Raw genomic sequence first — 21319 nt, forward strand, 5'->3', positions numbered from 1 at the left:
AGAGTCTGAAATGCAGTACTTGGGTGCAGTCTCAAAAATGACAGAATGATCTCTCTTTATTTCCAAGGCAAACCCTTCAATATCAAAGTAATCCAAGTCTATGCCCCCACCACTAATGCCAAAGAAGCTGAAGTTGAACGGTTCTATGAAGACCTACAAGACCTTCTAGTTCAGTTCAGTTCAATTGCTCAGTCATGTTCGACTCTTTGCAACCCCATGGACTGCAGCACGCCAGGCCTCCCTGAAGATGTCCTTTTCATCATAGGGGACTGGAATGCAAAAGTAGGAAGTCAAGAGATACCTGGAGTAATAGGCAAGTTTGGCCTTGGAGTACAAAATGAAGCAGGGCAAAGGCTTAACAGAGTTTTGCAAAGAGAACGCACTGGTCATAGCAAACACCCTCTTCCAACAACACAAGAGAAGACTCTACACATGGACATCACCAGATGATCAATACCGAAATCAGATTGATTCTATTCTTTGCAGCCGAAGATGGAGAAGCTCTATACAATCAGCAAAAACAAGCCTGGGAGCTGACTGTGGCTCAGATCATGAACTCCTTATTGCAAAATTCAGGCTTAAATTGAAAAAAGTAGGGAAAACTACTAGACCATTCAGGTATAACCTAAATCAAATCCCTTACAGTTATAAAGTGGGAGTGACAAATAGATTCAAGGAATTAGATCTGATAGACAGAGTGCCTGAAGAACTATGGACAGAGGTTTGTGACATTGTACAGGAGGCAGTGATCAAGACCATCCCCAAGAAAAAGAAATGCAAAAAGGCAAAATGGTTGTCTGAGGAGGCCTTGCAAATAGCTGAGAAAAGAAGCAAAAGTCAAAGGAGAAAAGGAAAGATACATACCTCTGAATGCAGAGTTCCAAAGAATAGTAAGGAGAGATAAGAAAGGCTTCCTAAGTGATCAATGCAAAGAAATAGAGGAAAACAATAGAATGGGAAAGACTAGAGATCTCTTCAAGAAAATTAGAGCTACCAAGGGAACATTTCATGCAAAGATGGGCATGATAAAGGACAGAAATGGTATGGTCCTTACAGAAGCAGAAGATATTAAGAAGAGGTGGCAAAAATACAGAGAAGAACTATACAAAAAAGATCATGACCCAGACAGCCTCGATGGTGTGATCACCCACCTAGAGCCAGACATTCTGGAATGCAAAGTCAAGTGGGCCTTAGGAAGCATCACTACGAACAAAGCTAGTGGAGGTGATGGAATTCCAGTTGAGCTATTTCAAATCCTGAAAGATGATGCTGTGAAAGTGCTGCATTCAATACACCAGAAAATTTGGAAAACTCTGCAGTGGCCACAGGACTGGAAAAGGTCAGTTTTCATTCCAATCCCAAAGAAAGGCAATGCCAAAGAATGCTCAAACTACCGCACAATTGCACTCATCTCACACGCTAGTAAAGGAATGTTCAAAATTCTCCAAGCCAGGCTTTAACAGTACATGAACCAAGAACCTCGGATGTTCAAGCTGGATTTAGAAAAGGCAGAGGAATCAGAGATCAAATTGCTAACATCCATTGGATCATCGAAAAAGCAAGAGAGTTCCAGAAAAACATCTACTTCTGCTTTATTGACTATGCCAAAGCCTTTGACTGTGTGGATCATAACAAACCGTGGAAAATTCTTCAAGACATGGAATCAGACCACCTGACCTGCCTCCTGAGAAATCTGTATGCAGCTAAGAAGCAACCATTAGAACTAAACATGGAACAGACTGGTCCCAAATTGGGAGAGGACATGTACCTCATTACCTCCTTTATAAGTTTTCTCTTAACTAATCTACTATCATAAAATTTTAAATCTTTTGCTCAAAAGAGTAGATATGACTATTCCATTCCAGAGTTAAGTAAAATCACTCAAGGAAATAATTTCTCTTTGGGATCATCTGCATAGCTAGGTGTCCACCTTGTCTTCTGGTAAATTCTTATTTATCCTTCAAAATACATATGCCACTGAAGGCTTTTCCAACCCTGTTCTCACTCCGTCCCAGGTAATTAATTAATAACTCTCTTATGCCATTATTAGGCAAAATTATTAGGCATAAGTTTTCATTGTACCATTTAACTGTGTTATATTGAATTATTTGTCTGCTCCACTGGACTCTGATTCCTTGAAGACCTAGACTGTACCTCATTCTTTTCTGTATTTCCAGTGCCCAGATAATGCTCATAGGTGACTGGCATATAGTAACTGTATGTTAAATGCTTGTTGAGTAGAGCTGTTATCCAGTAAGATCAGTGTTATAATACAGCTACTTTGGTTTTTGGTTTGCATTGTAAAATCATAATATAATGCACAAGACAAATCTTCTGATCTTGAAATCTCTTAATCACCAGGATGTAGGCCTTTGGAAGCTTAAATGTAGTAGATTAAGGGAGAGAGTGTATTTAATTTTTACTACCTACATGGGAATCTAGCGATTTGCTAGGTGTTTTATAAGTACTTAAATATTTGTTTCATGGATGATTTAGATTGCTTGAGAAGAGGTCTGGGCCTAAGCAAAGGAAAAAAAAAGTTTCTAAAGTTGATTTGATATTGTATCTATCCTATTTTTAAAATTATTATTTTAAAAGTTACTTTTTGGCTGCACTGGCTCTTCCTGCAGTGCGTGGTCTTTGTCTAGTTGCGGCACGCAGGGGCTTCTCTTGTGGGGCATGGACTCCTTGCTGCAGTACATGCTTAGTTGCCCTGAGGCATGTGAGATCTTAGTTCCCTGAAGGGGGATCAAACCTGCATCCCCTGCATTGGAAGGCAGATTCTTGTCTACTGGACCACCAGGGAAGTCCCTGTATCCATTCTATTAAGGAAGGTGAGGTGTCCCTATATTTCTCTAAGCATGAGTGAAATAGCCATTGGTCTTGTGTTATTTAGGCAGGATCTAAGTTTGGAAACAAAGACTTAAACCAAATGTCCTCTCTGGAGAACTCTCTTTGGACAGGATTTGTTCTTAAAATTATTTTGTTAATTAATACATTTTCTGTTATAGCTGCATAGCTTTGAAAGCACAGACGAGATTGTCATCTTTTTTCCCTTAGCAATCATAGGCTACGGTTGACAGTTTGTCTTTATTCTCTTTTAGGAACCTAAATTCCAAGATGGAAAGGAGTCAGAGCTGCAGTGACACTGGTCAGGACAGAGCGAAGAGCAGACTCAGAGCAGCCCCAACCAGCAAAGCCAAGGTAGACCTCAGACACAGCTTCTTCTTGGGCTCTCTCGTCCCGTCCCATAACCTCCTGCACACGGCCACAAAAGAACCATTTCAGATGAGAAGAGGCACAATGGATCCTAGGCAAACTCATTATGTTGGAGAATTTTACAAAACAGATGTGAAGGGAAGAGAGTTTGAATTAGTAGGAAGATAAGTAGAATGAGGGCTCCTAGAAAAACCTTCTTAAAAATTCTAGATGAGGTTTTTTTCATAAAAGTTTCAATCTCATTATTTGTTTCATGTGTAGGAATTTCTCTAAATGGTGGGTGCACTCTAAATGAGGGATTTTCTACATTACTTAGACTTGTATCACCCGTTATCTTTTTTCTTACCCTTCTCTCCTCTACCCCTCTACCATCAAGAAGGAATGATGAAGAAAAAGGTTATATATGTATGTATACATAGTCTTCTAATCTCTTTCAGGCCACAGCCATGACCCCCACCTCCAACCCCATCATCGGTGTCCTGCTGTCTACCCGGAACCACCGCTGCCTCTCGGCTCCCGACCTAACCGTTGAGAAGCGCCTGCCCTTCAGCTCCCTGTCAGCCTTGGCTTCCTTACATAAGCCAGAGCGCTCTATCAGCCCTGAGAGTAACGACAGCATCTCAGAAGAGCTAAACCATTTCAAGCCCATTGTCTGCTCACCATGTACTCCGCCTAAGAGGCTCCCTGATGGCCGCGTGTTGAGTCCCCTCATCATCAAATCGACACCCCGCAACCTAAACAGAAGCCTGCAGAAGCAGACTTCTTATGAGGCTAGTCCACGGATCCTCAAGAAGTGGGAGCAGATCTTTCAGGAGCGGCAGATCAAAAAGACCCTTTCAAAAGCCACCCTCACCTCCCTGGCTCCAGAAACAGGGGACGACTTACTGGTCTCTGAAGTTACGCAGTCCAACAAGGAGAAGCCTCTTCTGGCTTTAAATACAAGACTGTCCAGTGGGCAAGTTCTCTCTGAATGTACGGGACCTACCGCCCCTGACCTTGATTATTTTTCCTCTGTTAGCCAGACAAAAGCAGAACAGGGCAGTGACCGTAAAAAGAACACTGAGATCCCATTGGAAACCTGCTGCTCTTCAGAACTCCCAGTGGGGGCCAGTGGGACTTCTTTGGAGAGAGAGCAGTCGGAAAGGTCAGGGTCATCCCCAGATGCCAAGTTAGATAAAACCCGTATAACAGCAAGTATGAAAATCTCAGCAGTTAACTCAGTGCTACCTAAAAACAGTGTTTTGGGTGGGGTCCTCAAAACAAAGAAACAGCTGAAGACAGTGAATCATTTTGATCTGCCTAATGGTGTTCTGGCAGACAACCTAGGTGATGAGCCACTTCCTTCCTTGCGTCGGGGCAGGAAAAGACGCTGTAAGACCAAGCACTTGGAACAAAATGGCTCCCTTAAGAAACTGCGACAAAGCAGTGGTGAGGTGGGTCTGGCCCCCACAGACCCAGTGCTGCGAGAGATGGAGCAGAAATTGCAGCAAGAGGAAGAGGACCGGCAGCTGGCTCTGCAGTTGCAGCGCATGTTTGACAACGAAAGGCGGACTGTGAGTCGGCGAAAAGGAAGCGTGGATCAGTATCTCCTGCGGTCCAGTAGCATGGCGGGGGCCAAGTAGCACCTGATGAACAGCGTTACCTGTTTTTCTCAGAGGTCTTTGAGCTTGATCATTTATCATGAAGAAATGAGTGTTCTCACTTTGGGTTTCTTTTAATGGCAAAACACTGTCAAGTATGATTCTGAGAGGTTTGGAGGCCTTTGTAGACTATATCCAAGGGAACTCTGTCTCTGCCTCCCTGTGACCCAGGCCAGAAGCACTCCTCACTCCCTAGGGTGGCCCACCCCTTAGGGTATCCAGGCCAAATCTGGCAGCACCTGCTTGGCATGAGATTCAGGAGCAGAGTGGCTAGGGTTAGATGGTAGAGGAGAAAGGGGATGCCTTCTTACATTGATAGACCTCCTGACTTTTTTCAGCAGGTGGTGTTTTAAATCAGCCTTGCAGATAAAAATTAGTTCCATCTTTTTTTTTTGTTTTTTCCAAAGAAGTGCAACAGTGTAGTTCTTTGGCAGATCCAAAAAGATTGTGTTCCCCCTTCTTACCTTTGCTTCAAGTAAATATACCTAATGAAATCAGTTTTTATGCTTCTATAAAAGTTAATTTACATTCCTTGTTTAAAAAAATAACATTTGATTAATACTATATAGTTGGCAGACCACATTCATAGTCATTGTTTAATTTGGTCTTTTCAGGAGACCTCACATGTAAGTGGTATTAGCCCCAGTTTCTGATGATGAAACTGCATTGCAGATGTTCAGGTTCTCTCAACTACTAAGGGCATACATAGCCCAGACTGATTGCTGGGTCTCCCAACAACAAATCCCATGGATTTTTTCCACACTTAAGAGGTTGCCATAATGGACATCGATCCAAGGACATACCAGGGGAGCCTAGAGAAAGCTGGCTGGGCTTTGAATATTATTGTACAAAATCCACATGCAGATAATTGAGATTGACTGGAAGTGCAAACATATACTGTACAGTTATCCACATTCCTCCAGTTTACAGCCTTCTGTTTTCCTGGGGTTCCACTCTGTTAGATAAACTGATTGGACCTCATTATTACTCTCCTTTTGGACAAGAGTTATCTGCAGTGTTGTTCTAAAATCCAAAAAATTTGCCCAGAAGTCAGGCAAGAACAGTACTGAGACTCCCTACTGTGGAAACACGGTGTCTAGCTGGATGCAGCTGGTCAATTCAGTCCCATGGACCTTTGGGGTTTATTTTCCTTAGCAGGTGACACCGTGTGTCTTTTGCATCTCTGGTGGTGCTTGGTGCTTCTGCCCATCTGGGCTCATTGAGAGTAGGGATTAGGATAGAATTTTAGGGAATCTCTGGTGGACTGGCATTCCCTGTGCATGTATGAGCTGTTACTATAAAGTCATGTGACTGGCATTTTAACAAGCCTTTCAGATCTTACATATCCCAGTGTACATTGTCCCCCTCAGGTGGCCTCAGCTGGAGGCTGCACAGTTTTTCCAATGATGTTGTCTTTGGTGAAAACATTTCTGGAACTGTCCTCAAAGTCTGGAGACATCTAGACATCTAATAGTCAAACTGGAAAGGACGTTAATGGTTGTCTACTCCAGCTTCTTCTTCTTACTAAGGCAGAAGCTAAGGTCCAGAACAATGACTCACTTATCCAGATCACAAAGGATTTACTGTATCACCTACTTTTGATTCTTCTCAGAAGATTTGCCTCCCTTCTTCTCTTTAATCTTTGGGTTATAGGAAAGATAATTTTAATTTGAAACTAGTCAGAACCTATTGGAAACCTTTGGAACAGAAAGTAGGTTATCAAGAGGGTTGGAGTCAGAAACGAGGTGCAGCTGTAAAGCAGTCAGAGCCGTTTTCTTGGGCAACTCATACACAATTCCCAGAGGAGTTCCAGAGATGTCTGAAGTACCTGGGTAATCACTGAGAGATGTGGGGCCTCCTCAGTGACTACTTTGGTGGGGAGTGTCACTCACCTGAATGTATGTGTTCTGTGTGTCTGTGCGTGCACACGTGCAGATGTGTGTTTAGAAAATATACACTCATCTCATTACTTCATTTTCATACCACTTCAGTTTTAGGTCCTCCCAGCAACACAGGCCCTCCAAAAGCCGCTGGAGGGCATATTGGTGCCCAGGATAGAAAAGCTGGCAGTGGTCTGTAGAGGGCAGGGAGGGTGACTTACTAAATGCCCTCAAAGAAGATGTCAGTTACTGCCATTTCATGGTGTTCCTTTTCGATCTTAGTAAATGTTATTGGAAGGCTAGTCTCATTGGTAGTAGCAAAGACACTTATTTTTCCACTTGTCACCTTTTTCTGTATCTCCAATAATTTGAAAAACTTTTCAGTTGGAGCTAATTTTAGTTTTTGGAAAAAAAGATGAATATTTTTAATAGAAAAGATATATATTTTAAATATTTCCCCAAACTAATACTTTCATTTTAAGAAATTGCTTAGTAGTGACAACAAGTTTTAGTGTCAGGTTACAGAATGAAAATTTGTTACGTGAATATTCCAAAAGCTGAATCCAGTTTAGTGACCCCCTACTGTGGAGCCTTGAATGGTACTGACAGTTGTTTCCAGACTTCCAGCTGAGCAGCAGTCCTTCAAACACAGGCAAAGTAAGCTAAGGAAGGAGGAGGCTTAATCTTTCCTCTTCCTGGCTTTGGAGGAGGGTAAAACCACTAAGATATTATCTCTATTTTAACATGCTTCCCATACTTAACTACTAAAACCTGAACACTTCTTTCTGAAAGAATTCCCCTCCCCTGTTGCTTAATTGTGAAGTTGGTCACAAATGGAGTTGTTGACATGAATTCTTTAGAGAAAAAGACACGGAAGGAAAACAGAATGTGGGGAGGGTTTGTGAGCTAGAATGAAAGATACGCCATCTCCCAAAACAAACATTTCTCACAAATCATTGGAATCTGCTTCACCATAGAAATTTCCCATGTTCTGTTTACTCTGTTCCTTGTGTATATGCATTGTGTTTTTTCTTATTAAAGGGGAAGTTATGAGAAGTTGGAGGATGGAGGTCATTCTAATGGGAAATCCAAGAAACACGGTTCCTGAGAACGGGGCTCAAAGCCCTTTTTTTTAACAAGTGGGAAAGATACTTTGGGAACATGTTCATGATCCATTGATTGTATCTGCTGGAAGAAGTTATCTGGGCCTGTTGGGTTGATGTCAAGTTTGGGGATTATGTATCCAGCCCCTGGCCCCTTTCATATAATTGCCTCTTTTTAGAAGGTTGATTCTTTTTGGCTGAAACTTCCCAGGAAAACCTTTTGTAAATGGCTTCATTTATTTTTTTAAATGGAATCCTTAAATTTTTGCCTGGAGGAAGCACTAGTGATGAATGCCTTCTGTGTTTTTTTGGTTGTTGTTCATTTTCTCTTAAAAATGCCCTTAAGAGATTAAAGCTGCTTGATTAATTGCTATGTGATTACAAACTGACTAAGATGGAAAGAAAGCTGCCACTGGCTTGACTGGTGATGCTGATGACCGAAGGCTGTGCTGCTCATCCTTTCTGTTCCATTTGACAGATATTTCCTGAGTTTCGAACTTTTGCCAGCCCTGTGCTGGGTCATGGATATAAAGAAGGAAAGGACAATCCGTGCTCTTGAACTCAGCGTCTCCTGGAATGTATTTGAATGTATGTGTGGCTGGAGAGTTCGTTAATGGTTTCGTAAAGGGCCATAGTGATGATCTTGGGTGGCCCATTCAAGGTACCATCTAGCACCCTTGGACATTTTAGATACCCCCCTCAGTTCTGTGAACCTGACTGCAATATTGCTTTCTGTTTCTGAAGTACTTTTACCAGAGGAGAATGATCTTTCTCCTCCCACGATTATAGGACAAGTATAGTTCTCCAGGAGCTGCTTTTAGCATAAAGCCCTGAGAAATGAGGAAGACTGTGGATCACTGACATGGCCAGAGGAGGTTCAGATCTCAACTTAGCAACCTACCAACCTCTCCACGAACCAGACCTCTCACCAAATCTGGCAGCAACTTGGGATTCTTTGCCTTTTTCTTGCACAGCTTTCCATTGAGATAGAAGGCCAGCTGGTGGTGAGGGGAAGAAAAATGAAGGCTGGATCATAATCACAAAATGTTATATAGCTGGAATGGGCATGGGAATTACCCAAGTCACACTATCCCACCTGATGCCCTCCTTCTCTTTAAGAAACAAGGAACTTGGGGTTCAGTGCCCTGTGTCATACTTTGTACTACAGTTATCTAGGGTCTGAATGAATAGTCCTCTAAGTCCTCTAAGCTGCACACACACACAATTTGCTCATGAAGGAGATATCCAAATGATTATTTTAACAGCTTTTTCTTCCTGCTTTTTTTCAGATAGAATTAAAATGTACCCAGATCCCTTGAATACACACCCAGGTAGGGAACCGCCCGCCCCCACCCCCACCCCCATAGTGAGAGTAATGTGAATGTGAAATCTTGGGAAGTGATATATTTTGATTGAACAGCCTGTCATTTTTAACTACCAGGGATTAGAACCCAGTCAGCCCTTCATTTTTCTTTGAAAATCAAAAACTCCATAGAGACTTAATTTTTCTCGGCCAGCCATTTCTCATCAACCCACAGATTGGTCATTTGGCTTGGCTTTTAGAAGTAAATACAGCTACTTATGTTGTGACTCAATGAGAACGACTTATTCTTGTGTCAATGAGGAAGCAGGTCTGCTTTTTATTTTTTGAGGGGTGGGATACTAGGAAAAGAGGCTGCTTGAATAGGCTTTCCTCCAAAGATGATCCAGAAATGCATCTTGACACATGTCATCCACAGCTAAGATACATACACAGAAGCCTTCAGTTTAGAAACTGGTTATATTGGATGAAGGAAACGTGCCAAGACTGAATGTGCACGTTGTTCTATGTATTATCAGTATTTTTTTCTAAGAAAAATATGTACACACTTTGCTTTGTGAGTAAATGCTTCCTCAATGCCTTGTCTCAGTAGTTGTAGGAGGCAACCTCAAACTGGGGTGCCTCCCTTTCTACCTTTTCTGGGGTCTTAAGAACTAGTTGGACAAAGCCAAGGCAAAGCCAGGCTTGTTCTTCCTTTCCTCTCATTTAATAAAGGGTAAAAATAGGGAGTGTACTCCTCAAAGATTGAGCCGTGAGAGCTCAAGAGCAGCTTTTGGGCCCTGGCTCCAGATGGTGGCATATTCTCCCTTATTGGCCCTGCCCTCTCCCTATGCTGTGCCACCAGGGGCAGGGGCTTTTGCTCAGTGGTTCAACCCTTAACCTCCAACAGAACCTTAAAAGTCCCAGTGAGAATGGATAATTATGTAAGGGAAATGTGATTGTCTCAAGTGCCAGCTAATGGATTTTCTTGTCTGTGTGTGACTGATGTACTATTTATTTACTCTTAATTCTTCATACAGTTATCCTTAAGGCCTTATCCCCTTCCACCCAGAAAGAACATAGTTTGGATTTTGGTTTTATTCAATCTGCTGTCTTCAGTAGAGTACAGAAGGGGCCTGGATCCTTGGCAGTGCCACTGCTAGATGCCTCCTCTCCAACTCTTCAAAAACAGCGTTTTGACAAAGAGGACTCAGAACAGGGCATGCCTATCAGGAATGCTTCTGCCCACACAGGACCAAATGGGATGATGTGTTATTTGAACAGTACTGAAGTGCATTCCTCAACGTAGGTTTGCCAGGCTGAGGAGAGGCCCAAGTTGAGAATACAGTAAAGCAAACTCATGAACTGTTTCTAGTCAAAGTCTTATCTCTGGAGAGCAATCTCAGGCAAATCTGAGCTAAGTGTAGACTGTATATGAGTTCTGGTGCCATTTTTGCTCTAGAAGATGCCCCATATTGGAATGTCTTGCTTCAGCATTCAAAATGATAGGAAAATCAGTTTATTCAGATGGTATCCATGTGGAATAACAAAGGTAAGAGCATCTGATGGCTGCAGTCCATGAAGTTGCTAAGAGTCGGACATGACTGAGCGACTTCATTTTGACTTTTCACTTTCATGCATTGGAGAAGGAAATGGCAACCCACTCCAGTGTTCTTGCCTAGAGAATCCTAGGGACGGGGGAGCCTGGTGGGCTGCCGTATATGGGGTCGTACAGAGTTGGACACAACTGAGGTGACTTAGCAGCAGCAGCAAGAGCATCTGCTGTAGATAAGTATAGCCTCTTCAGGATAGTCTCATACAAGTAAAGGACTGGGCTGACTGGGCAGAGAGAGCAGATATGCTCTGGGCCAAAAAGCAGAGTCAGGATTACTGAGGGACTTGGGCAGATGCTTAGCCCGATGACTTGAGCCATCCAATAGTTTTCCCAACAAAGGAAGGGACAGCCTTCGGAGGGAATGAGCTCCCTGTCACTAGATGTGCAAGCACAAACTGAGTGATCTGCTGGGGAGACGGCAAGAGACTTCCTGCCTTGAAGCTGGGCGAGCGTGTTCTCAGGAGCCTTTCAGGCCTGTGAGCTTATGGTTTGATAGGTGTTTCTGGCTGAAGGGAGCATCCCAGATCTCCTGAATTCGAACCTAGTGAGGTTTACAGCGTGAGTGTTGGGGTGGATTCTCTTTCCTAACGTTAGCAGAAGGGTGCTTTTGGGCCTAGGTGATCCAACGTGGCAATTCAGCAACAGGCCCCAGCACAGGAGTGCCGTGGAGGGTAGCACTGTAGGTGTTACCTGAATCGGTCCCGGTGCCTGTGTGAGATGGAACTGACTTTGGAACTTGGTATGTCTATGAGAATGTGTGTGATTGTGCATGAGACTGTCTGAACTTGAATGTGTATGTCTGGTATGATACAGCTTGGTGTAAATATGTATCTGGCCCCGTTTGTGGCTGTGGTTGAGTGTGATGACATGCGAACACTTGTGTCCTAACAGTCTCACACTCAAGATACAGCAGACACTGCACCACAGACCTGTGGCGACCAGACTACTTCTGTAATTGCCTTAATTACACCTTAGATGTGAGACTTTGTGCCTTGCCGTGGATCCTTCATTTCTATGCCACTGCTTCCTGGACCCTGGGAACTATAGGCCTGCCCCAGGTCTGACTTGTAGGCACCTCTAGGAGAGCAGTCTAAGGAGCAATCATTGGCCAGGTGACTAGGTCACACCCAGTGTCCGTCCCAAATTCAGCCGTCTCCAGAATTCAGCCCCAGTGGCCTTCTCCTCTGCAGCAGGCACGGAGGACTGCACGCACAAGAATGGAGCAACCCTTTAGGTTGCCTTGACCAGAACTAGCTTGCTTACCCTGCGTCCACGCTGACCCTGCACAGTCCACAATCCAGTTTTAGTCACATCCCACTGTACTTGCACATGGGACTTTGGTTTACATCCTGGATTGGAAGACCTTGGGAAACTCCATGTAAGCCCTTCCCTCAACTTGTCCCAACTTTGTGGTGATGTCCATCTAAACAAGGAAATCCCCAGTCCTCTTCTCCCTTCCATTTGCCGTCACAGTGGAAAAGGCTACCCAACAGAGACAGCCTCAAGGATTCCAAGGGCCTAGAGGCCTCAGCTTTGCACCTGAGCCCTGCTCCCAACACACACACACACTATTGGACCTGTCCCCCGCCTCCCACACACACACACACTTGGCTGGCACACACACACACGGCTGTGGGCAAGTTAACCTCTCTGAGCCTTAGATTCTGTGCTGCTTCTCTGCTGCATCGACCATTTTGTGTCTTAGTGCTTACCCCAGCTCTGTGGGATTACCGTGTTATCACCTGTGTGACTCAGGCAGGTTTCCCATGGGACTCTTCAGGATGTGTATCAGCTGGGGTTTTTTCCCCCACAATGGAACCACCCGGCCCAGGCTCCAAAAAGGACTGAGGGCTACCTTGCTCTATGCACTCACTCTTTATTGCTGTTGGACAAAGTGCTGATTCCTGCCTGGCCCAGGAAGGGGAGGTCCTGACCAGCTCCCCCTCTCTGTGGCCAGCAAGCAAGGCTGAGCAGAGCTCGGAGACCCGAACCTGTCCCAAGGGGTGGTCAAGGGTGTGGCACCCTTGTGAAGGGTGCAGGGCACAGGCTAGTTGGCACCCATGGCCCCATGCACAGCCCTAGCCTTTCAAGTCACTGGCTGTGGGCTCCTGGTAGAATTCATCCATGAATTCGAGGAAGCGGCCCAACTTAGGCTGGCTCCCGCTCAGTGCTGGGCGGGCCTGGGGTGGCGCTGTGGTCCCAAACACTGACCGCAGCGAGCAGCGCACCAGCCGCCGGTAGCGCGCACGGAACTCCTTCAGCAGCTTTTTGGCCTCCAGGAACTGCTTCTGGTTCACCAGCCGCTGTTCTGTCCGCTGGCGCAGGACGGCTCCTGTAGGGAGAAAAGCCAGGAGGGACACCCAGATCACCTGGGGTCCCACCTATCCCAGAGCAGTAGGGACTGGGTCCAGAGTCCCCCATAAAGTGGGATGGAGTGGGAAGAGGATGGTGAGGGCCTGAAAATGGCCTCTCCAGCTCGGGCACTAGAAGGCCAGAGGGATGGCCTTCTGAGTCTGTCTCAAGCCGTTGGAAACATGCTGTGTGACTTCAGGCAGCTCTCTGCTGCACTCGGCTCACTTCCTCCATCTGTACACAGGAAGGTCGGGCAGATGCTCTAAAGGGCTCTTCCTGTTCCGACACAAGCCCTCTGCCTTATCCCAGAAGGGGAGCAAATGTCTAGACCTCAGAGCCTGGCTGATGAGGACGGGGGGCCTGAGCCATACCTAGTGGTGCCTCTGTAATGTTCTGGGTGTCCCGCATGCGAATGAGGATGTCATCCAGCAGCTGGGCTCGAGTCTTCCGTCGGGGTGGAACAGGGATCCTCCGGGTCTGACAGGAGGTGAGAGAGCAGAGTGTTAGCACAGGCTCAGACTTTCGTGGCCTCACCTCATTCAGTCACAACGACAGGCAGGGGAGAACTAGGGGCACTAGGGAAAAGCATGGCTCTTGGAGGTCCCAAGTGACAGCCATTTCTGTTCCTTAGGGTCCCCAGGGGCAGTTCACATGCACAGTGAGGTGGAGGCTTACCCGCTTCTCCTTGGGAACATAGTGCTTCTGCAGAGTATCCAGCCTGGGCTTGCTGGAGCGGTACACGAGTGGGTGTTTCAACATGTGCTGCAAGGCCTGTGCATTCTTCTGGATTCCTAGGTCAAAAGGACAAGGTCAAGTCAAGGCACATCCCCCTCCTCCTGGATGCCTCCCCTGACTTCTTCATTCCCCATTTCATAGCAGCCCTGGGTAAAAAGATGGGGGGCGCCAAGAAGACCCTTTCTAGCCAAGAAGACACTGTTCCCATATCCTGGCCTGATCTGTTGTGGTGCCAGAGGTACCATCATTCAGTGAACAGGTCCTAATGGAAAAACAGCACAAGAGTGGGGAAAGGTAACCCATTAACCTTGGAGGGTCACACTGCAGAGACTGACACCCACAAGAGCACAGCTGGGCACCAGTGCAAAACACATCAGTCCAAAATAAGGGGTGTGAGAAGATGCTGCCTCCCTTGTCTCCAACCAAACAGGGAGGATTCTGGATGTTCGGTTTAGGGATTACCTGGGCTGGGGGAGGACCTGGGGAATCTGACTAGTCTGGGTGTTTATTCATTAAACCCTTCCTGGAGAGACTTCCAACCAAAGCAGGTAGGTCCAGAATGGCTGGAATCTCTGAACAGCTGTGATTCCCTCAAAACCAATGAAGGTCCAGGCCAGGGCTCCTGACAAGTAGGGCTCTAAACCAGGACACTCCGAGGGGCAGATGGAAAACAGCACCCTGGCCTGGAAAAGAGTGTTGGCACCAGCCTTGGCTTTGCCCTCACTTGCTCTGAGTCATGGAGAGGGCTCCCTGCCCTAGAGACATTCTCCTCACATACCTTTTGGCTCAACGAAGGTGGGGTCAGGCTTGGCTGTCAGCAGCTCCTCATAGCCATGGTACTTCCTGGGGAAAGAGGCAGATGGGGGCTTCTTCTGAGTCCTCTTTGCCTCTCTGGGTGCTGTGGATGGTGGTCTTTGTTCTTTCTCCTTTATCTCTGAATCATCCCTCTGGAAGATGGAGGAAGACAACCCACTGACCTGTGCCCAAGAAGGAAAAGAAAATGCATTCCATTAACACCTCTGAGGTCTGTGTGGGCCCCCATGCTGGATCCTGTTTAGGGCAAGAAGCAAGCCTGGGGTGAGAGGAGGCAGACATGAAAACAGACACTGACCATACACTGAGATAAATGCTGTAATAGACGGGAGCACAAGGGTGCTGGGTGAGCCCACAGAAAGCTCTAAAATAGCCCAGGAGGCCAGGAAGCGTCCTGGAGGGATTGTTACCTTAGCCTGAGCTAAGTCTTGAAGAACCAGGAGAGCCATTCCCAGGCTGGGGTTGGGGAATGGTCTGCAAGTGATGAGAAAGGAGGACTGTGATTTGTCCCCATGGGTGTCCCTACCAGTAACCTTGGATCAGTGGGGGGCTGCGAACTCCCAGAAGGGGCTTGCAGGCCCTGCCAAGGGTGCCACTCTCTGGTTTCCAGATCTGCCCTGTGCTTAGTTCTAGCTGCCTAGAAGGGCTGCCTAAGGGCTGGACAGGAACCCATGGGAGCTGGGAACAGTGGGCGGGAGCAGGTGGGGCGCAGGCACCTGGGTCAAGAAGATGGACTCTGTGCTCTTGGTGTCCTCATCTGACAGCTGGTCTGCGCTGAGGCGGCCGGCAGCATCGCTCCGGGGGGACGTCTCCTCACTGTGCACAGTGGAGTCGGAGCAAATGGGAGGCAGTGGCACGAAGGTCCGGTGGGGCATGGGAGGGCCCCCCAGGCCCTCGATGGGCATCTCTCGCTCCACAGAAATGGTTTTGGTGGGAGGCGGCTCCATAGTCAGCTCTGCCTCTGACTCCAGCATCTCCTTTGAGGGAGATTTGATCATCACGGATGGGTGAGGGAGAATCATAGGCTGCTTTGGCACCTTGGGAACTTGAGTTTTCACCTGTCACGGGAGAAGGGCTGAATTGGTCTGCTTCCTAGTCAGAATCTCTGTTCCTGGACATAAGCAGCCTAAGGCCAACCAGTACAGCAGTCAAAGCACTGGGGTAGGTCTCATGGGGAGGGAAGGGACAAAAATCACACTTAGTGGGCATCTACGATGTGCCTCGTACATGACATGTTACGTTTTATTTACACCTCAAACTACCCAGTGAATAAATGTCCTCATTTTATAAACAAGAAAACGGGGGCTCAGAGAGGTAAAATGACTTGTCCAAGGCCACAGAGTTATTCAGTGGCAGAGGCTCCGGGCCTCATTCTGGATCCCTGACTGTATCACTCTGCCCCTCAGTAGCCTCATTCCTCTGATCGAGGTGTCCTGCAGTGCCATGACTTTCCTCAGGGACTCCAAGGAGGGCCTGGGGGAGATGGCCCCACATTTTCTGGAAGGTGGCAGCACCAGGCCCCTATCAGGGTGCCAGTCCCTGCACCTTATACAAAGACCTATAAGGCAAATCTCTCTCAGGGTTTAGGCCCAAGGAAATAATACTTTCCCACTGCACTGCTCAGCTTTCTTAGTTAGCAAAAGCCTGTCACCTCCCCTCCATGCCCCTGCTCATCTGCCAGGAGAGAGCCATGCGCCCAGCTTCTCTCAGCTGGGCTTAGTCCTGCTTCCCCTCCCTAGTTACCCGGTGGATTGCTTATTCTCTGTCAGAAGTATCTAGTCTACTTACATCTGTACTTTGACAGGCCATGCAGTGCAGTGGAAAGGTCTCAAGCACACTCTACCTTTTGAGCTCACACAAGGGGAAAACAGTCCCTGCCTGCCTATCTTGCAGAGTTTTCCCAAGTGAGATCTCAATGGTGTGCTCAAATGTGCCTGGTGAGCTAGGGAGTGGGAAGGATGACTATTTTATACAATAAGGTTCTTTTTAAGTATATCCTTTTTGAAATACATAAAATCTCAGTGTTTAGATTTGAAGCCTGAGGGACCCAGTGTTTTTTCAGAAGCCATGCCTCACAGTGGCCAAAACAAGTGCCATTATTTGCCAGCTGGTGGGGAAGGGGCCACATTGACTCCTCCCTCTCTCAGGTTTGTGCTGGAGGAGTGCTGGGGATGCTCTTCCTCTATCCCACCACCACTCTCCTGAGCAAAGACTGGGTAATCTGACTGGCCAGAGGTTGAGAGTCACTGGGTCCTGTATGCTGGACTGCTGAGCAGGCCGTGTTATCTTCCATCTGTGTTCTCACACAGAAGCCTCACACCGCTTTCTGGTTCCACGTTGGGTGGGTCCAGGCCTGCTCTGGCAGGTTCTCCATTTTCTCCCTGTCCTGTCCAAGTCTCGTAGGAAGGAGTGCCAGCAGCCTTGGTCTACGTAACTGAGTAAAAGGCTGTACATCCACCCCATCTCTGGGAGCACCTTGGGGACATGCAGGCATCTCCAGCCTGCCTGCAGCCCACACCATACTCTCCGCGTAGCCCGTGCTGGAGGTCAGACAGCATTTACAGAGCGCTGATTCGTTTCTCATGTGGCCACTGGTGTGTGTGTTTATCCTCCATTAGTTGCAACGATGGTGGTGCCCCTGGACCCCAACACTCCTTTTAACAAGTAAGTTATTTCACCTCTCTGAGCCTGCTTCCTTCTCTGTGGTGAGGATTACGGGGGAGTGAGTGTGCAAGTTCTCAGCATGGGTGCTCTGTACACAGGAGACAGGATTACGTACTGAGCATCTGGCTCACCCCGATTCCACCCCTCCCCAGCTGCCTGACGGGAAGGGAAGTAGTAGGACCCTTAGAGGAGGCAGCAGATGGGGGCAAAGATTATGGAAACCCTCTGGATTTCTATTGCTGGTTTTAAATGCTGCTCTGGTCCCCTGAGGGCTCAAGACAAGAGCTTGGCTGTACACAGGCGGACTCTAGGGGGAGGGGCCTAGGGAATATCTTTATTTAACTTCTGGGGTCAGCAATGCCCAGTCCAGCTTTTGGCTGTAGGAAGACAAAGTTCAGGAGGGAGAAGCATTTCACAGAAATTTCTGAAATCCTTTGGATGAAAGAGGGATCTTACTTTATGGCATCCCAGAAGTTAAGTCTGGACTACTAGCTGAGGGGAGGCACCGAGGGGGCAGACCGCTCTCCACACCAGGAAATGCTTCCCAAGAGTCAGGCAGGAGATGCGTATTCTAGGGCTGGCACAGCCATTCATGATACCAGGGGTGACATAACTTGCCCTGGTAGGAGGTTTGGGAAGTTAATAATGTATCAATTTCATCCAGTCCTCTCAGCAGCTCAGAGGTTTTAGAGTTGAGAAGCTGATGCTCAGAGAGTGGAAATTTTGCCCAAGTTTAGGCAGTTATGAGAAATGATGGCACCAGACTGACATGTGGGTCTTCTGACTGATTTCCCCCCGCTTCTCCACAGTGTCTTTCTTGGACCTCAGTTCCTCTGGAAAATTAGGGGATCAGACTCAATGCCCTCCATACTCCTCCCTACTCTAATTTTTGGGTGTCTGACTGTCTTACCTCTCCTGGATATATCTGTATGTCATACAGTGAGGGAAGGAGAAGACAGCACTGCTGCTACAAACCTAACAGAAGGCTCCCAGGCGTTGTGGGTGGGAGTGGCTCTGCTGCCAGGCTGATCTGCAGCATTAAAATAGGCTCCACTCCCTCTGGGCTTGGGGGTCCTGCCTTTGAAGCCTTACCTTCCGAGAGTCCTTCCGAGGCATCAAAATATGATGCTTAGCCTTTACTATCTTCCTTCGAATTAAGTGGATTCCCAGCCGCTCCTGGAGGAAGCTTTTTAGCAGTGGTGGGACCCCTGGAGCCATGATGGGAAAATAAGATTATTTTGTTAGCTAACATTTACTGGGGGCTTCTATGTGCCAGGCACTGTTCATGTACATGTATAACCTTACTTAATTCTCACACCAGCCCTAGGAGGTAGAAACCTATATCATGCCTATTTGACAGATGAGGAAACGGAGTCACAGAGAGGTTAAGGAATTTGCCCGAGGCAATGAAGACAGTGTAGAGCAGAGATTAGAATACCCTACTGTCACTCCAGAGACCCAGGACTCTAAACGCCTCCAGCTGCTGCATCTTGGACAGTGGGCTCCACTAGTGACGCGGCAGCTACTGCGTTCAGGTGTTCTGGGAGGGGGAGGGCTCTGCAGTTCAGCTTCACGCTCCTCCCCAGCTGGGAAGTGGGGAGTGAGGTCGCAGCAACTTATCCCACAGAGCAGAGTGTCATTATGGAGCTCACACAGGATCTAGATAATTCTGTGTTGCATTTCCAGTGCTGCCTTTTTTTTTTTTGCTGTGTGACTTTGGGTAGCCTGTGATTCTCTCTGATCGTCAGTTTCGTCTTCTGTGCATAAGGACAATAATGCCTGCTTCTCAGGGCTGCTGCTGGGATGAGTCAGTGCGAGCATGTGCTCAGCAGCCTCTGCTGTTTTCTACAGCCGCAGTGCACTATGAAGCTTGTCCACCCGTGACACAGAGCAGAGCAGGGCTTGGCACTGAGGCAGGGATGAGGTTCTCCACACTGCTTCTTGGGGACTGGGCTCAGGGGGCAGGTTTGCGGGTACCATACCTCGTGTATGGGCCACCAGAGGGTTGTTGTGAAAGATGAGCTCACAGAGAGATGGGAAGAGAGCTACCGGCAGGATGGCATCTTCCTTTGCAATCTGTAAGGAATGCAGGAGAGCATCAGATTGATACCACCCCGCACCTCTGCCCAACTGCTTCTAGGCCCTACAATGCAGGGCTGCATGCCTGCAAGGTCTGGGGTGGGAGTGGGGCTGGGGGAGTGAGGCTGCTGGGGACAGGACTTACTGCTGGGACTGTCTTATCTCTGCAATTTCACCTAGTCTGACCTAGTCACAGAGCTAAGAGAGGGCATTCCTGAGATCCGAAGGATGGCAGGAGGCGATGAGTGAATGCAGTGGGGGATGCAGTACGTGTCAAAGAAATCTCTGTATTAATCGAAACATTCCCTCTGGTTTCTGGGCATACAGCTAGACTGTTTCTTCTTGCCTCCTAGGCAGCTAGACGTGGGCCTATGACTCAGTTCTAGCCAATGCCACCTGCGTGGAAGTGATAAATGGGCTATGCCATTTCCAGGTGCAGCCCATTCAAAACCTCCTGCAGGATCCTCTCCTCACTCATCCATCTTTCCACCAGTTGTGTGCATGCATGCTCAGTCGCTAAGTCGTGTCTGACTCTTTGCAACCCCATGGACTGTAGCCGCCCAGGCTCCTCTGTCCATGGGATTTTCCAGGCGAGAGTACTGGAGTGGGTTGCCATTTCCTGCTCCAGGGGATCTTCCTGACCCAGGGATTGAACCTATGTCTCCTGCATCAGCAGGTGGATTCTTTACCACTGAGCCACCTGACCAGTTGCATAGGATTCAGTAAGTTCTCTTAAGGTTCTATGGGATGACAGAGCTATGGCCAGAAGAGATCTAGGTCTCTGAAGAATCATATGAAAGGCCACCTACCAGCCAGGAATATCCACAATGGGTTTTGTAAAAGCAAGAAATACACTTTTGCGTTCATTGACATTTTTAGTTTGTCACAGCAGGTAGTATTACTTCCTCTAATGCAGACAGGAAACATTCCATACAAAGAAGAATGTGTGAAAGATACCACAGCAAAGAGGAGAAACCCTGTTGGATGGATTTAAAGAAGGCTGCTGCTGCTAAGTCACTTCAGTGTGACACTTCAGTGTCCGACTCTGTGTGACCCCATAGACTAGTGTGACTAAAAGCAGAGAGAAAAGGTGGTTGGTGCAAAATGAGACTGGAGATGCAAGTATGGGCCGGACCAAAGTTTATTAAAGATGTTGGTCCATAGAGAACCTATTAGATGAATTTTTAGAAATATGAAGACCTAGGCTATTGCTTCAGGAGGGGGATCCAGATGACAGAGTAAAGAGGATATGGAGCTCACCCCCCCTCCAAACACATCAAAACTATATCTACACATGGAACAATTTTCATGGAAAACGTTATGGCATCTGGCAGAAGAGCTCCTAAACCACCAAGGCTAAAAGAGAGACTCCCACATAATCAGGCAGGATGAGAAGAAAGGCACTTGGTCAGGACCTGTGTCCCTGGGAGGGGACTAAGAGGAAGAGGGAGACGGCGTGGTGGATACTATCCCAGGGAGTGAGGGGGTCAGGACACAGACAGGGTGTCCAGTCCTGGGGTCCTACACAGAAAGGGCAAACCCTGTGGCTGTTTGGAGAAATGCTGGGACAGGCTGGAGAAAGGCTGAAGCCTAGACTGCACTGGTGAGGAGGGTGTGGGTGCTGGCTCACCCACAGACAGGGCAGGGGGTGGTCTACCCTAGCAGCTGCAGCCATGCCACACTCTCAATCTGAGCTGAGTGAACACCCCAGGCCAGCAGTGGATCTAGGGCAGTCAGGTTCTAGGAAAAGAATCCATTTAGGGATGCAGAGGTGGTGCGGGGGGCCTGGTGGGCAATGGTGGCCACTGCTGGCACTTACACAGAAGCAGCCCAACTTCCTACAGCTTGAGCAGCGCTTCAGTTCCCACAAGCACAACGCCAGGATTCCCAGTCCCAGCCTAGTGAAGGCTCCAGCCCTG

General features: G+C 47.5%; 2 protein-coding genes across 8 annotated transcripts in view; one reads left to right on the forward strand and one right to left on the reverse strand.

Annotated features, from left to right (window-relative positions):
- RNF169 (ring finger protein 169) overlaps window positions 1-8213 on the forward strand; it is an 87366-nt gene extending 79153 nt beyond the window's left edge. The window contains exons 5-6 of the mRNA NM_001435214.1: window positions 3105-3204; window positions 3657-8213. Coding sequence (NP_001422143.1) covers window positions 3105-3204; window positions 3657-4841 — 1285 coding nt within the window. The 3' untranslated portion in view covers window positions 4842-8213. The remainder of the gene's footprint in view (window positions 1-3104; window positions 3205-3656) is intronic.
- Window positions 8214-12617: 4404 nt separating this feature from the next.
- XRRA1 (X-ray radiation resistance associated 1) overlaps window positions 12618-21319 on the reverse strand; it is a 67681-nt gene continuing 58979 nt past the window's right edge. For all 7 annotated transcript variants that reach the window (NM_001434771.1, XM_005216246.5, XM_005216243.5 and 4 more), the window contains 7 exons: window positions 19304-19397; window positions 18414-18529; window positions 15374-15715; window positions 14623-14821; window positions 13785-13900; window positions 13481-13586; window positions 12618-13089 (listed from right to left, as the gene is read on the reverse strand). In NM_001434771.1, the coding sequence (NP_001421700.1) occupies window positions 12836-13089; window positions 13481-13586; window positions 13785-13900; window positions 14623-14821; window positions 15374-15715; window positions 18414-18529; window positions 19304-19397 (1227 nt within the window). In that variant the 3' untranslated portion in view covers window positions 12618-12835. The remainder of the gene's footprint in view (window positions 13090-13480; window positions 13587-13784; window positions 13901-14622; window positions 14822-15373; window positions 15716-18413; window positions 18530-19303; window positions 19398-21319) is intronic.

This window comes from Bos taurus, chromosome 15 (assembly GCF_002263795.3).
Source record: "Bos taurus isolate L1 Dominette 01449 registration number 42190680 breed Hereford chromosome 15, ARS-UCD2.0, whole genome shotgun sequence".
In the NCBI taxonomy this organism is placed as follows: Eukaryota; Metazoa; Chordata; class Mammalia; order Artiodactyla; family Bovidae; genus Bos; species Bos taurus.